Genomic DNA, 16,765 nt, shown 5'->3' on the forward strand with positions numbered 1-16,765 from the left:
AAATTTTATTATATCTTTAATAATTTTATTAAAATTTTTATTTATTATATATTATTAATTTTTATTTTATAATTATAATTTTTTTTTAATATTAGCTATAGCTCAATCCCAAACGACTAGGATGGCTATTGAGCAATGAAAATGAATTAAATTGCAGTCAAAATTGTAAGGTTGAACTGAGGGGGTCGGCATCTTTTTAAGTTCCAATCATATTGGATCATAGAGGTCATTTTCTTTGGCAAATGACGGTCAGAGTTTGAACATCTGACTTTCTCAATAAAAGAACAAAGCTTGCGTTGATGATTGAACCATGGAGGAAGACTTTCGTCAAGCATTAATTTAGAGGAATGATTGACGGATCCTACCTCTCTCGAGACTCTATATATGAGTCTGAATTATACTCTGCTTTATGCATAACAACTAATACAGAATGGGATTTTCAACATTAAAGAGAGAATCCTCACTTGTTACCCTGATCCTTCTATTCATCTTGTCAGATTTTTCACTTAATGTTGCTTCCAATTCTATTGAAGCAGCCCGAGGTCTTCTCAAATGGAAAGCCACCCTTCAAAATCACAACAATTCTCTACTTCCTTCATGGACTCTGGACCCTGTTAATGCCACCAACATAACTACACCATGTACTTGGTCTGGAATTTCTTGCAATCATGCCGGGCGCATCATTAGTATTAACCTGACCAGCACAAGTTTAAAAGGTACACTTGATCAATTCCCATTTTCATTATTCTCCCATCTTTCATATCTTGATCTTAATGCAAATCAACTTTACGGAAATATCCCATCTCCAATCGGTAACCTCACGAAACTTAAGTTCCTTAACCTGTCATCTAATCATTTTTCTGGTAAAATACCATCAGAAATTGGCCTCCTAACAAATCTAGAGGTCCTTCATATGTTTGTTAATCATCTAAATGGCTCAATTCCAGAAATAGGCCACTTAAGTTCACTTAAAAATCTTGCCTTGGACGGCAACCATTTGGATGGTCCAATTCCTGTTTCTATTGGCAATTTGAGCAGCTTGGTTGGATTGTATCTTTATAATAATTCACTTCCAGGTTCCATTCCTTCAAGCATAGGAAATCTCTCCAATCTGGTTGACCTTTTTTTAAAGAAAAACCATTTAAGAGGTCCAATCCCATCTAGTTTTGGATACCTGCGAAAGTTAACTAAGTTGGAGTTGTCCAACAATCAACTTTCTGGTTCCATTCCCCAAGAGATAGGTAATTTGAAGTTACTTACCGATCTCTCATTGAGCCAGAACCAACTCAGAGGCACCGTTCCTTCTTCTTTAAGCAATCTGAGTAGCTTAGAGATTTTGCATCTCTATGATAACCAACTTTCGGGTCACATTCCACAGGAAATTGGAAACTTTATGAACTTAATTAGTCTTTCGGTGGGGGGAAACCAGTTCACTGGTTTTCTGCCCCAGAACATTTGTCAGAGTGGTTCACTTCAGTATTTCTCCGTGCATGATAATTACTTCATAGGCTCGCTACCCAAAACCTTAAGAAATTGCACAAGCCTAGAAAGAGTCCGTCTTGAGAAAAACCAACTCATTGGAAACATATCTGATGATTTTGGCATCTATCCAAACCTGAAGCTCTTCGATCTCAGTTACAACAAATTTTATGGGGAATTGTCGTCCAACTGGTGGAATTGCCCACAATTGGGAATACTAAAGATTGCGGGCAATAATATTACTGGAGGCATACCGCCTGAGATTGGAAACGCAACCCAACTACATGAACTTGATTTTTCTTCAAATCATTTGGTTGGTAAGGTTCCACTGGAACTTGCTAATTTGACTTCTCTAAACGATCTGATTCTGAACGGGAATCAACTTTCTGGCGGTATACCTCCAGAACTTGGCTTACTCACTGATCTTGGGTACCTTGACTTGTCTGCAAATAGATTTAGCAAATCAATTCCAGGAAATATGGGGTACTTGTTGAAATTGCATTATTTGAATATGAGCAGCAATGAGTTTAGCCAAGAAATTCCAATTCAATTGGGAAAACTAGTTCAATTGTCAGAGCTAGATTTGAGTCATAACTTGCTCAGTGGAGAGATACCACCTGAAATCTGCAACTTGGAGAGCTTGGAGAAGCTGAATCTCTCCCATAACAACCTCTCTGGGTCAATTCCAACGAACTTTGAGAATATGCATGGCTTGTTGTCCATTGACATATCCTATAATGAGTTGGACGGCCCAATTCCCAGCATCGAAGCATTTCGACATGCTCCGGTAGAAGCACTACAAGGGAACAAAGGGCTGTGCGGTGAGGTTAGCGGATTGCAGCCTTGCAAAGCTTTGAAGTCATACAAACACGTCCATCGAAAGTGGAGGACAGTTCTGTTTACAGTGCTCCCTCTTTTAGCGGCACTTGCACTTATAATTGGGCTGATTGGAATGTTTGTTTGTTCCCAAAGAAGGAAGAAAGACTCGCAGGAACAAGAAGAAAACAACAGGAACAATCAAGCATTGCTTTCAATATTAACTTATGAAGGTAAATTGGTGTATGAAGAAATAATAAGATCAATAAATAATTTCGATGAGAGTTTTTGCATTGGGAGAGGTGGATATGGGAGTGTTTACAAAGCAGAGCTACCATCTGGGGACACTGTAGCAGTTAAAAAACTCCACTCCTTCACTGGTGAGACCACGCATCAAAAAGAGTTTCTAAGTGAAATAAAGGCATTAACAGGGGTTAGGCACCGAAATATAGTGAAATTTTACGGCTTTTGTTCACATGCCCGACATTCTTTTTTAGTGTACGAGTACCTGGAGAGGGGCAGCTTGGCCAGAATCCTAAGCAGCGAAACAGCAACAGAAATGGATTGGAGTAAGAGAGTAAATGTTATAAAAGGAGTGGCCCATGCCTTGTCTTACATGCACCATGAGTGCCGCCCACCAATTGTCCATCGAGACGTATCAAGCAAGAATGTGTTGCTGGATTTCGAATACGAGGCCCACGTTTCAGATTTTGGAACCGCGAAGCTTCTAAAGCCGGACTCATCCAATTGGAGCGAACTTGCCGGCACATACGGATACGTTGCACCAGGTATATTATTAATGAAATTGCAAAACTGCGTAATATTATATAAATTAAACTGCAACGAGCGAGGATGTGCATAATGATCATATATTTGATTTGCAGAGCTTGCTTACACAATGAAGGTAACAGAAAAATGTGATGTGTATAGCTTTGGAGTGTTAGCATTGGAAGTGATCAAAGGGCAGCATCCAAAAGATTTGCTTTCCTCACTTTCAGATTCATCTTTACCAGGTGCCAACATGAACGAAGCAATTGACGATATGTTTGACGCTCGGCTTCCGCCACCTTGGCTTGAAGTTGGAGTAGAGGACAAACTCAAATCCATCATTGAAGTGGCCCTTTCATGTGTGGATGCCAATCCTGAACGTAGGCCAAACATGCAGATTGTTTGTAAACTATTATCAGGCCAATAAATTTTCTCCTTCCGTCAGTCATGTACAAGGCCATCATGGCGCCATGTACATGTACCATTTGCTCCCATCAGTCATAAACCTAACATTTTGTTGTTTTAAAAAAAAATAATAATAAAAGTTTTCAATTATTCGACTTTTGTTTTAATATATTAAACTATCAGCTATTCAAAGATCTCATTGAATTCTGATTAATTTAGATTCGAGTGGAGTGGCAAAACTTTCTTAATGCTTTTGTAGAATGTAGAAATACACAGTTTCTCATTGTTCCGAGATTAGCGCGCAATCAGTACTACTAATTCATTACTTAACGGCAATTGTGGTTGCATGATCCTCAATTATTGATTATTGTGGGTCGCACAAAAATTATCACCCCGTTGAATCTCAAAAAAGAAAAAAAAAAAATGAAACGCCGAATTTAGGAATAGTGACGTGGCAAAAGTTGGCATATCCCGACAATATAAGGCAGGCGATTCACGTTCACCTCAAGAGGCACAGCTGTCTGTCCTTCTTGTGTAGAGAGTCTCGTTCTCGATTCTGCGCAGCACACAGAATCAGATTTGAGTTAAGTTCTGAAAGAAGAACAAGGAGATCACGAAACAATGTCAACACTTACAGTTCCAGCGCAAGTTCCATCTGTTACCGAAGACTGTGAGCAGCTCAGAAAAGCCTTTGAAGGTCTCCCCTCCTCTTTTCTACTTTCTCCATTTATATATATATATATTTTATTCATGTTCATGTGATCATATCCACTGTTAACCATCGGATCGGTCTTCTGGCACTGTTCTTTGGATGATCTCATCGCCAAATAATATATTTATTATTTACTTGTTTTTGACATCATATCATATCTCACTTTTCGATCGATCTCAATAGTCAGTAGCACGATCGGTCACAGTAGCTTGATTCTTGATGTGATCAACGGTTTATTGGTGTTATATTTGCAGGATGGGGAACAAACGAGCAACTGATCATATCGATACTGGCTCACAGAAATGCTGCTCAACGCAAGTTGATTCGACAAACATATGCTGATACTTACGGCGAAGACCTCCTCAAGTCGCTCGATAAGGAACTCACTAATGACTTTGAGGTCAGTTTTTCATTTTATTTTTTTCCCCTCAAATGCTTAGATGTATCATCAGTGTGAAATGTTATTTTTATAGGCAAATTTCGATATTGTGTATGTATCGTATGCAGAGGGTGGTGATGCTCTGGACTCTTGATCCTGCTGAACGTGATGCCTTTTTGGCTAATGAAGCCACTAAGAGGTGGACTTCTAGCAACCAGGTTCTTATGGAAATTGCATGCACCAGGTCTTCGAAGCAATTGCTCGAAGCAAGGCAGGCTTATCATGCTCGTTTTAAGAAGTCCCTTGAAGAGGATGTTGGTTATCACACCAATGGGGACTTCCGCAAGGTAAATGCTTCTAATCTTTGTGACTCAGCTGTGTAAAGGAATGATTACAATTTGGTTATAATTAATGCTCCTCCCCCCCTCGCTCCCCCCCCCCCCCCCAACAAAAAAAAAAAAGCGCTTCAGTTATCTCATATATATTCAAAATAATATCTGATTTATATATGCATCTAAATGGTGGTTGGTTTGTGATTAGCAACTTGATGCTTGAGTGTGTGATGATCTAATTCTAATGCCCCTGAAGCAGATGATGTTGCAATGTAACAACTTATATGGGTAGAAACTTTTGGTTTTGATAGAAATAATTTTTTTCTTTTGCTTCATTGTTTTGAGTCTCATGTGCTAATAATGCTTGATTCAATTGATTGGAAAACAAATTTTGTGACCAGAGTGATGCCAGTACTGCTTGAAACTAGTTCTGAGTCACAATGAAAGATACTTTGGTTGGTGGGTGAAAACTGGATGTGGAAAGGCAGTATGTGAAAGAGATCAGTTACTTACAATGATTTAGTAGCTTACTATATGAAAGTCTAACTTGGGATTCTGGAATTGCCCGCTTTTTTTTTATTTGTCAGAGGATTCTTGTAGTCTTCCGTAGTTTTCTCATTTTATCTCATTTGTCTTTCTGCATTACATGTTCAATGAAGTCATCATTTTTTAAGCATTGTGATTGACTGACTTCATTGTATATTCATGTACACTAGCTTTTGCTACCCCTTGTGACTGCCTACCGATATGAGGGTGATGAGGTGAACATTACACTTGCAAAATCAGAAGCTAAGATTCTCCATGAGAAGATTTCGAATAAGACTTACAATGATGAGGATCTCATCAGGATCTTGGCTACAAGGAGCAAAGCACAGATCAATGCGACTCTGAATCAATACAAGAATGTATATGGGAATGATATTGATCAGGTACCCATTTGGTCTTTGAACGCTATGTTTGGCCAGATATTTTCTGAAACCTTATTTTTCCTCTTTTTTAAAACTTTTGGCTTCGGATCTTCTTCTAAAACTTAATCTATGTATCTTTTCTGTGGTAATTGAGGCCAACTGATTGACCTCACAAATTCTTTTTCGCATTTTCAATTAAAATTTTGATTTTAACAGTTTGTTTTTACTTTTTATGATAGAATAAAAGAATAATTGGAAACCATTGCAAGAATGAAATAAGATTATTTGGTAAAACATTTGTGGTCTTGACGAGGGCTTTCACCACATGATAAGCCCATATCTCTTTTAGGTTTATTTGTGACTAATCGCATTAGTATCCAATTTGCAGGACTTAGAGGCTGACCCTAAAGATGAGTACCTCGACCTACTGAGGGCCACAGTTCAGTGCTTAGTCCGCCCTGAACATTATTTTGAGAAGATACTTCGTCTGGCAATTAACAAACAGGGAACAGATGAAGGGGCTCTTACTAGAGTCGTCACCACAAGGGCCGAGGTCGACTTGAAGGTCATAAAAGATGAGTACCAGAGGAGGAACAGTGTTCCTCTGGATCGCGCCGTTGTCAAGGACACCTCTGGGGACTACGAAAAAATGCTTCTGGCACTTTTAGGACATGGGGATGCTTGAGTTGTTCCCTATTTCTTGAAGGATTGAGAGGCAATATATGTGTTTTATTTATCTAGGTTTGCTGTTGCTTGGAGTTTGCAGTGTTCTCTATCCATGTGTGATGATCGTTTTATTTTCAGTCTTTTGGTTATGCCGGTTGAAAAACTTAATCTATGATCTTATAAATAAGATGGTGACAGCATTTGCTATGAAACTGCTACTTTATAAAGAGTGTTTTTGTTAATTATTTTTTCATGTTGAATGGTTGGTAAAGCAGGATGTGGTTGCTCCATTAGTTATGCCATTTTAATTGTAATGCTAGAAATATGAGACATTCACGTGTTCGAAATTATTACTTCGTGAATTCCCCGAGCCAAAAATTTCAAATGTACAATTCAATTATTCTGAAAGGTGCAATGGTTTCTACGAGTCTCAGTTGAAGAGACTTCCAATGTCTTCTGCCATTTTCCACTTTGCAGTTTGCGATTCATTAAATTGTAGCAAATTTCTCAGCAGAGTTTGAAACGTTTAAGTTGAAACTATGATCCGATTATCCATCAAGAAAGCTATCTATGACAGACTAATTTAAACCTGCAAAGAGTAAAAGATTATTCTGATGTCGTATTAACTGGATTCACATTGATCGTTGCTATCATAGTCCAATTATCCATCAAGAAAGTTCAGACTGCCACCTCATTTCTACATTTTCATAAACAGACATGTTTATAACTAGGCTCATACTCCTTCTCACCACAGAAGCCGCATCTGAAGTAACTCTATTTCAGAAACGAGAGGAAAGATATCCTGCATCACATTTACAGGGGGCCCAAAGCAAAAACTGCGGTTCCAACCTAATAAAATATCATACATTCGAAGTTTCAAGACAACAACATAGACAACAGTGTATTACATACACGAGTCATAATAAACAACTGGAAGAAAGACACATTCAGTTTACAATCTTTTTAACTCATGGAGATCCATCCACAAAAGCCCCGAATTGCAAAATTTCTCAGTAATGGGACATCCGCAGCATCTTCTGATGGCTGCTATCTTGCATCTGACGGCCCAAGATAGATTAAGACTTCTTATTAGTGGTGAACAGAGTAGCAACTTTAGGAGAACAACAACATTTCTTGCCACAGACAAATATACATCACTTCTTCGAGATGTTACGCGAGAAGATCCTCTTGCAATAAGGGCTGGTGCGTAAATTAGTATGTCGTCTAGCGGCTTCAATGAGCGAAGCGTGAAGAGGACCCTGCTTCAGACAAATGAAAACAAAACAAAGAGGGACTGCTCAGGAATTTTAAACAATACTATCAAGGCAGAAAAGTAAACCAGAGGACCTCTCTCTCCAAACCTTGGTCACTGACAAAGCACACTGAATTACATAATTGGCGAATGGATCTTGCAACAACTGTTCGAAGTGAGGCACAGAAAGCAATTCATGGACAATTTGAGATCGACTTTCTCCAAAATGCTTGAGGCATTTTTCAACCACGTGGCTGCTGAATTTCTGTGTTGAGAGATGCACATAATGTCCTTTGAACTGCGACAGCAAGTTGGCGCTGACAGAAGGGATCTTTAGCTCTATTATATATTGTACAACATAATTTCTGTGACATAAAAACAAAAGAGGTCCTGAGTCAGAGACAAAAGATAAAATTATGGTACAGATACCTGTTAGAACCTATCACTTCTAAGACTAAATTATGAATCAGACAAGATGATTTAACTTAGGACATGTAAATGAATCAATCGAGATGATGTAGGATGTCCTACAAGCCCAAGAGGAAGACAATAAAGGAGAAATTAAGATGCCACAAATGCTGGGGCCAGAAAGGAGAAGAGAAATGAATAAGGAAAGTTAACAAAATATACCAAACCATAAAATGCACCATTCAGTCAAACTTATTCTGAATTTTCAAATATACTTAAGAATCAGATGCCCATTTTTTCACCAACATAGCAAGGATCATGAGCATGCTTCATTAATTTAGGGTGATGAGATGAAGATAAAAATGGGACCAAGAGTGTGAGCAAAAGGCAAAAATATAATTTGTCTGTCAATTGGAATGGCATAATATCATCATGAGACCTCAAACAGTCGCTATGTTTAGGGAAGCAATAATAAGCATACAAATGTTAACATGATAGTACTGCCTAAGTTCTCATCATGAAAAGTTTCACTCTTACAAAAAAAAAAAAATTAAGAAGGAAAGGCCATGCTCTGAAGAAATTCTTGGTGTAAACACGAAATAAGAGTGAGCTACTCATCCATCAGACACCCTTCTAACAGTGAGTCCATGAAAAGAAAGAAAGTATTCTAGATGATAATAAAGTCTGTCAAAGTTGAGGTAGCAAATATAACAAAAACGGATGGGACTTTGTTACAGGCTACGTTTAATAACCACGGCAATATGCTGACATTCATCAATAAGAGTTTTATGATTCAAAAAACTGAGAATTAACTGAAACGGAACTCTCTTTTGAACTCATATGTACTCTACATGAAACGATGGGGTGCCCTTCCTACAAAATATAGAAGGGTAGAGACCGCCAAAAGTTGTCATAAAAAAAGAAGGATCTATTTTTTAAAATTTAACTGTCCCTGATTTTTCCATTAGGAACCAAAACATACTTATTTAAATGACAACTATTTGGTGGAATAAAAATATTTATATTTTTTATTAAGAATAGCCTCTTCAATTAAGCTAAGCTTTAATTAAAACACTGAGGTGAGTCAAAGAAAACATCGAGGACCAGAACAATGTGATTCATCAAAGAAGTAGTTATACCAGGGTAAGAAAACATTACTTTGTATTACAAATCCTATCAAGAGTTTGAGAGTAAAGAAGAATTAGTGAACATGAGTGATTACCCAAAAGGATCTTGAGCAAGGTGACGCCCATTCTTGGAAATTTCAGTGATCAACTTATCCCGATGTCTCCCAATGGAATGAGCAATGCATCGTTGCAATACACAACAGCCATGCTGATGAGTAGCTATGTCAACGCAAAACTTTGCAGCAGCATAAAAAATAAACTACAACACACAATGACAGGTTATTAAAAAGGTTAAAACAGGTTTCAAATATTTGTTGGCAAATTATTGAAGGGCCTGCAGATATATTTTAATTAAAAATATTTGTCCAGACAAAATCTACACTGGTTTAATAAATTGCTTAAAGCAGAAATTATTCCCAAGATTTTTGGGAGAATGTGTTGGTGATACATGCTACTTTCATATATATTCTGGGAACATAAATTCTTTGGTTAAGTTTAAGTTCATCAATTACTGAGCTGGATCTAAGACAAATATCATCAGCATCAGATTAGATTTGAAATGGAATCTAGTCGTCACAAATTTGCCTAGCTGCCATTCTAAATGCAATTAGAAACTCCACATGATGAGGCAATCTCCAAGAAATAATGAGTTGGTCAAGCATTAGTTTCTCTTCCATGGCCTACAACTGCATGTATGGTCTCATACACACAAGTTTATATCTGCTTCATTCCACTTGGTACAAGCTATATCTCCATGCACGTGTGCATATATCTATTCACCTAGAGACAAGCACCAATTGATGACCAGAACTTGCTGGTGCTATTTCAAAGTCACCCTCATACCAAAAGCCATCTATCGTACAAAGTGGCAGGAGAGATCTGCTAATCAAACGAAAGATAATCATTACCTCTAAGGTTCCAGTTTAAGATGATGCTAATTCACTAACAATTTGCACTCTAAGCAAAGTTGCAGATTAGAATAATTCTTGATTCCCAGGTTATTAACTTGGACAACATTTGAACAAGCCTCTTTATGATTTTCCATTCTGCGCTGACCCAGTGATAATCATAAATGTGTTGGTTCAATAATTAGAAAACTTCAAAGTACCAAGATAGGTTGTCAAACCGAGATATATTCCTAACATTAATATAATGGCAACAGGCTCAAAATGTCAACAGAACACAAAAAAACATGATATATTGGAATTGGATGGAGGGAGCAAAGAAGTAAACTTGAAAGAACATGACAAGCTAAAAGACAGAAACTAATAAAGGAGGTTGATAGTCATAAATTTCAACACAGAGGCATGAAATAATATGATCATCTCTAAAATTGAATTGGCATTAATTTAGAAAGAAATATTTGTAATTTTGGTCCATTGATTAGAAACCATGACTGGAAAACTTCCTGAAGTACCAGGCTAAGGTCAAACCATTCAAGGAACGGAAACTGCACTTAATACTCTGGAAACCACTGATAGAGAATGACATTATATGACTTGAAAGTGAGGTAAACATTTCCGTAAAGATCAGTTGATTCCTAGCTAGTGATCAAATAAGTTCCTTGTGCCTGGCCAATGTAAAGCAGGATTTCTGTTGCTGACCAAGTATACATATGAGATTAACTTGTCGTCAGTTGATTGGCTTTTTATTGACAGTCATAGGTTGTTACAATAATTATATAAAGGATGGTTTGATTACCCTTAAAAATGACCATTTCGCTTATGCCTCCAATGCAGGCATGAAGCAGAATGGTGAAAAGATCAATATAGGCCACCAAGATACTAGTTCTATGCTCTGAGTGACACTGATATGATCTGATGCAAATGCATAAGATTCATATCACAAATTGATGTAGGAAGATGTCAATGAGAATGACCACCCAAATTCTAAGAGTCTTTTTTTTTAGAAATAGCATACCAAAATATCAAATGCTATAGATAAGGAGATTAAATAACATTTGATCTTAAGAAATTAACATAACTCTAATTTTACTAAAGAAATGTAGAGAAAAAACTATACCTCATTATCTTCATTGCTAAGGCATTGCAAGCAGCGTTGTAAAACATGATTGCCATTCAGATCCTTAATAAGATCAAGAAAGCCAGGTTTGAGTGCTGCTTTGACCAGCGAAACCTGCTGCCTAGTTTTTAGAGTCTCAATCAACTTCTGCACCACCCGTGTGCTGGTAATCATAACACCAAATCACCAATTTATTTGGAAAGAACCAAAAAATTGCAAGAACAGTCATTTGAAAATTATCAATGAGCAGTGCAGCTATTAATTCATGTACAAACGATTTACCCATATGTGTTTAAGCAAACTCTGACAAGCTGTCCTGGTTCTTCAGTTACCATTAGCAGAATCCGCGTCATTTGTTCTTCAGTGCACACATTAAGCAACTTCTGCACAAGGTAATTGCCAAACTGCTCCATCATAAGCTCAACAATATGATCAATGACCTCGTCAAATATAATTTGTAAATCTAGAAAGGTTCCCTCATCAAACACCCTTTGTAAGAACCGACAACCATTTTGATCCTTGGCCATCGAGTATATATAACCGCGGACATCAGCCAAAGAACTGGAACTTGATAGCAAATGCAATGGACAACGAATATCCATTAAGCTCTGACCATTATCACAAATTACTCCATCATAAGCACAACCATCATGTTTACAAATTTTCACCGGTTGGTTTCTTGTTACAATCTCATTGAGATTGTTCTGCTTGTAACCCTTCAATGAATCACGTCCTTTGCTGGCAGCTTGATTAATACTTCTTCCTTGTATGATGAAACTATCTTCACAACCAAAACCCTCTATAGCACCAGCACCGTTGACAGGCATGAAAGATTCTGAAACCCTGTTGTTTGTCATTGCATTAGTCCTCCCTTTCAACATTGAATGGTTATACAACAGAGTGTCCAAATCTAAATCAGGCTCAGTTTGCACCAGCTGACTGGAAAACAAATGATTCATGACACCAATATCTCGGTTAGAATCCAATCCAAGTTGCTGTGCACCAACGAAAGCATCATTAACATAAGACCTACTAATTCTAGATGGATTTTGTAACCAAGTACCCGCATTACTCCAGCTCCTCCCCTGTTCCATTCTCTGCTGAAGGTACTGATGCCTTAAACTACTATAACTTGGACCGAAACGAAAATCATTAGAATGATTGAGACAAAGACCAAAATTAGACTCCTTCAAGTCACCCTCACCGTACTGCCCACCAAAAGCAGTCAATAAAGACTTCCTTTCATCATCAAAACTCTTCGAAACGGCAGTATGAGAGGAACTTAATCCTTGATAATCGGAAACAACGTTGTTAAGACCATCAAATACACTATATTTCTCGACATTATAAGGTACACCAACGCTCCCTCCCAAAGAAGCATCACTAGTAAAACCAAAGCGAACCCCAAGAGGGTCCACGATATCAAGCCTCTTCAATTTAGCACTATGATCCAAGTGCTCCTCTCCAACTCCTCCAATATTCATTCTGTAAAGATTCTCACACAAACCCGTTTCATAGTCCAAAGCGTCATTAACATTCCCCCTGTGAAAACAAGAATCAGTTGATTTGGCATCCCACAACATATCATTAAAACAATCAGTGGCAGCACCACCACGTGTCTTATACTTGTTAGCATTCTCAACACTGTCATTATAGAGAACATTGTTTGGTTTGGAAAAAGGAGAAGCATCATCCTCAGAGAAGCAACAAAACCCAGTGTTAGAAAAACAAGAACTTGAAGGAGAAGAGTGCTCTGTTGTAGATTGCAGAGACACTCTACTAAAAGGTGACCCGCCCACAAGATTATGATGTTGATGTTGATGTTGATGTTGATGTTGATGATGAGCAAAACTCAGAGATTGATTTTGAGTTATCTCATTCAACATCCTCCCAAGCTCATCCTCCTCTCTTCTCATCCTTTCTTTTATCACTCTCTTTTCCTCCTTTTCGGCTTGCTTATCCATCGTCTCAACAACAACAACAGCAGCAGCAGCAGCAGCAATACTATTACCACGTTACTAAATATGAAACGCAAAAACACACACGAAACAACGTCAGAAAGCAACCAAAACACTACATACGAAGAGGATATTTTATATTTTGGCTTTCGTTTTTTTTTTTTTTTTACTTTTCCCCCCTCTCTCTTTTCTGTTTTGAGTACGCAAATGAGAGAGTGAGAGAAATGTTTTTTTTTTTTGTTTTTTTTTTCTGGTTTGATACAGACGGTTATACAAAAGTGTATGCGCCGTACGGGCGGCTGTCGCTCGCCATGAAAATGAAGTCGAGTGTGCACACACCACCTTGCGCTGAATAAAAAGCAGAGAGCGAGAATGAGAGGGGATCTGACTAGGAAATTTCTTTTATATATTATATTCTTTTTTTTTAAATAAATAAATAAATATATATATATAAACTGAGATTTAAATATAATTATTTTGTTAATTAACTAGTTTAATTTTGATCTTGTTAGTTATAAGTATCTTTTAAGCTAAACTGAATCCTAACCTCTCTGCTCGATTTTCTCTTGATATTTTTGACCGGCACCAATCGAGATCGGGATCTTTAACATTCTGAAACCCACGCCAATGGAAATCAAATGAGAATTCGTTTTGAGTGTTGATCGAGTTTGATTATCATTGATCGATCAGACGGTTAGGATTGTATTGTTTACACTGGAGCCGGACTCAGCTGATAAATAAATAAATAAATAAATCTCGCAATGCAAGCCGTTTCTCTGTTGCATAATCCTATTTCAATCCACATCTACCGTCACTTCCAATTACGTAACCTAAATAAATCTCGGGCACTGATGACTCATGATTCATGAGTCATGAGTCAAACAAATGGGCAATGAATGATACAGAAATGGTCGAGTACCACATTGCCACTTGGGCGTTGGTTTCTTGTCACCCAAGACATGTGGAAGAGAATTTCATTCAACTTTGCCCTCGCGAACCTTTTTATGACAATTTGAAGAGCCAATAGGATTTGTACCAAAGCAAATAGAGGACCGAACCAATTGAAATAAGTCGTGCGAAAGGCTACACAATTTTTCCAATTATAGCTAAGCAAATTAATGTTCCAACTTTGTCCTTTTGTCCACCGATGAAAGGAACTGGAATGATGATGGCTTTCCAACTCAATTTTTTTTTGATATAAAGTAAACGGGGAACCAGTCGTCGATCATATTGGTATAATGGTGAGGGAGGGAGGGAGGGTGTGAATATTTTGCATATTAATTAATAATTTGACAGGGAAAGTTAACTTAGCTCTTGAAAATTCGAAATTAATTCCTAGGCCGAAAAGCAAAAAGCCCCCAAATAATAATAATAATAAACTAAAATGGTCGCAATTCAGTAGTAATTCACCATATAACTTCTCAGAGAAGGTAATCAATCATGAGACCGGGATTCTGTTGCGAGTCCCTTTCTTCCCCTTTTTAGTGTTTGACTAGTGACATGCAGCGGGTATACTTTATTTAAAGAATTAAGAAGAAAAAAAAAAAAAAAAAGACCGCGTTTTATATTTATGATCCAATGGAGAGCAAACAAGCCTTCCTTTAAAAGTTCCCAGCCGATGCAGATTCGGCGAATTTGCTTGCTATTCACGTCAAGTGAAGGGGCTAATTAATTATCACTCGTTTTTATTATATTCATTGTAATTTTTTTTTATATAAATATTTTTGAAGGAAACTTTAAGAAAGCAAGAAAAAAAATAAAAAAAATAAAAAAAAGACAATTACCGCTGGCCGTTACATGATAATGGCGGATAGGCGATAGCCGTAGAGTGTAGACGACAAGCAGTGGTGAAAAATTTACATTCAAGTCCTTTGTCACTCGGCAATACTGCAGTAGCACGCACAAAACAAAACCATAGCCTATATATATGAAGGAAATATGTACAATAGCTGTCTAGGTGGCTGCTGCAAGCACGCCACGCAAGTTTGTTACATCGTTAAAAATTTACAGCCATGGTCGAGCCCCGAGCTAAAATAACTTCTCTCTATTCAGCAATTACGATTCAAGTTTAAAGCCATTAAAAGGATTAAGGAAATAATAAGCTTACTTTTTTCTTCTTTTTCGCATATTCGGGCCTAATGCAAAGTCTTTTACTTCTTGGCCAATTTGAGATTGTTTTTGAGAGTTTAAAGGTGACTTTAAAGTTAAAAAACTAATTTTAGTATTTAGTAAATTTTTTAAAAAATCACTTTTGGTAAAATCAGTTATTCTACAGTAAATTTTGAAAAGTAGGAAATGAATTTCTTTTTGAAATCTGATTTTAAGAATTAATTTTACTCTGATGATTACAGTTCCATGTATATTTCCACATATTATATAAAAATCCAAAATTATCCTTATTCAATTACGAAATTAAATGAAGAAGTTTAAAGAGATTAATATTGTTACCAATAATATTGAGATGATAAAAAAAATTAATTATTATTATTTTAATTATCAATTATTATATATAAACAATAAAAAAATTTTTATATGTTTATAAATGTGTAGGTAAACTTTTATTTAATATTGTATCTATTTCAATCATTTGTATTTTTATAGCAATTTAACAATAAGATTTATAAAATGCATACCACTGCTTTTTAAAACTTAAAAAACTTTTGAAAATAAATTTTACTAAACACTTAATTGATTTTTTTCATAACTAATTATTTCTACAGTACACCTGACATCAATTGTTTTAAAAGTTACAGCATTACTAAATTAGCCATTTATCTCGAGCAAAGACATAAGTTACATGGTCTTAAACCATGGGTGGAATCATGCCAAAAATAATAAGAGCACCATAATTTAAATTTCCTTTACCTTTATGTGCATTGAAACATATATTTTCAACAATTAATATCATAATATGCAATACTTGATTTTTAAAGTTTAAAAAAATAATATTTTAATCCGGAGAGTTCCCTTAACTTAAATTCGTTACTTAGAACTGTGTCTAAATTGTTTGTTTATTGGAATCTACTTAATTTAATGATAAGGACTTGAAAATTAATGTTTATATCTTCGTTCATCTATTGTTAGAATCCACACATATTTAATAAGGTTAGGTTTTTTTTTATTTAAAATTTTGATACAAATCTTAAGCTATTGATTTCAATAATTCAATGATAAATATTAAAACGTAAAGTACCATTTAGTGATGGTTATTCATCCACCATTTGATTGCTTGAAATCAATACCTCAAAATTTATATCAAAATTTGAAGTTAAAATAACCCACTCTATTTAACATTATCAACTCATTTATCACCACCAAATTTTATGAGTTCAATGGTTTAAAAATTGTATTTCCGAAGTTTAAAAAAAAATTAAATTGATTTATCCCTTCCCGAGGGATAGTTAGGATTACTTTTAACTTGGCCTCTATATATATATATATATATTCTATTAGCTTGAATTGAAACACAAATTTTCTGTGATTGTTATCATATACAAATTGAATAGGGGATAAATAAAGAGAAAAATAGTATT

The 16,765-nt window shown here is 36.3% G+C and overlaps 3 protein-coding genes across 3 annotated transcripts; 2 read left to right on the top strand and 1 right to left on the bottom strand.

Moving 5' to 3' along the window:
* The first annotated feature begins 123 nt into the window (after nt 1-123).
* LOC102609085 (MDIS1-interacting receptor like kinase 2-like) lies at nt 124-3,618 on the top strand. The gene is made up of 2 exons (XM_006472549.4): nt 124-3,083; nt 3,180-3,618. The coding sequence occupies exons 1-2, from the start codon at nt 431-433 to the stop codon at nt 3,488-3,490; spliced, it is 2,964 nt and encodes a 987-aa protein (XP_006472612.2). The 5' UTR covers nt 124-430; the 3' UTR covers nt 3,491-3,618.
* A 283-nt stretch (nt 3,619-3,901) lies between these two features.
* Nucleotides 3,902-6,677, top strand: LOC102610372 (annexin Gh1). Its single transcript, XM_025097044.2, has 5 exons — nt 3,902-4,165; nt 4,435-4,580; nt 4,688-4,906; nt 5,608-5,820; nt 6,188-6,677. Exons 1-5 carry the CDS (start codon nt 4,090-4,092, stop codon nt 6,482-6,484), a joined length of 951 nt encoding a protein of 316 aa, XP_024952812.2. The 5' UTR covers nt 3,902-4,089; the 3' UTR covers nt 6,485-6,677.
* Nucleotides 6,678-7,220: 543 nt separating this feature from the next.
* LOC102610670 (putative pumilio homolog 7, chloroplastic) lies at nt 7,221-13,942 on the bottom strand. Its single transcript, XM_006472554.4, has 6 exons — nt 13,780-13,942; nt 11,557-13,580; nt 11,275-11,437; nt 9,348-9,511; nt 7,827-8,082; nt 7,221-7,724 (listed from the first exon to the last, which is right to left on the bottom strand). Exons 2-6 carry the CDS (start codon nt 13,236-13,238, stop codon nt 7,620-7,622), a joined length of 2,370 nt encoding a protein of 789 aa, XP_006472617.2. The 5' UTR covers nt 13,239-13,580; nt 13,780-13,942; the 3' UTR covers nt 7,221-7,619.
* Between the last annotated feature and the right edge of the window lie 2,823 nt (nt 13,943-16,765).

Source organism: Citrus sinensis, chromosome 5 (genome assembly GCF_022201045.2).
Source record: "Citrus sinensis cultivar Valencia sweet orange chromosome 5, DVS_A1.0, whole genome shotgun sequence".
NCBI classification, from domain to species: Eukaryota; Viridiplantae; Streptophyta; class Magnoliopsida; order Sapindales; family Rutaceae; genus Citrus; species Citrus sinensis.

Excerpts from the sequence above, each read along its gene's own strand:
- LOC102609085 (XM_006472549.4), top strand. The coding sequence starts at position 431 with ATGGGATTTTCAACATTAAAGAGAGAATCCTCACTTGTTACCCTGATC. Across the intron at positions 3,084-3,179 it reads ATACGGATACGTTGCACCAG|AGCTTGCTTACACAATGAAG; the intron begins GTATATTATTAA and ends TTTGATTTGCAG.
- LOC102610670 (XM_006472554.4), bottom strand. The coding sequence starts at position 13,238 with ATGGATAAGCAAGCCGAAAAGGAGGAAAAGAGAGTGATAAAAGAAAGG. Across the intron at positions 8,083-9,347 it reads CTTGCTCAAGATCCTTTTGG|AAATTATGTTGTACAATATA; the intron begins GTAATCACTCAT and ends TTTATGTCACAG. Across the intron at positions 7,725-7,826 it reads GTGCTTTGTCAGTGACCAAG|GGTCCTCTTCACGCTTCGCT; the intron begins GTTTGGAGAGAG and ends TGTCTGAAGCAG.
- LOC102610372 (XM_025097044.2), top strand. The coding sequence starts at position 4,090 with ATGTCAACACTTACAGTTCCAGCGCAAGTTCCATCTGTTACCGAAGAC. Across the intron at positions 4,581-4,687 it reads AACTCACTAATGACTTTGAG|AGGGTGGTGATGCTCTGGAC; the intron begins GTCAGTTTTTCA and ends TATCGTATGCAG. Across the intron at positions 4,907-5,607 it reads CCAATGGGGACTTCCGCAAG|CTTTTGCTACCCCTTGTGAC; the intron begins GTAAATGCTTCT and ends CATGTACACTAG.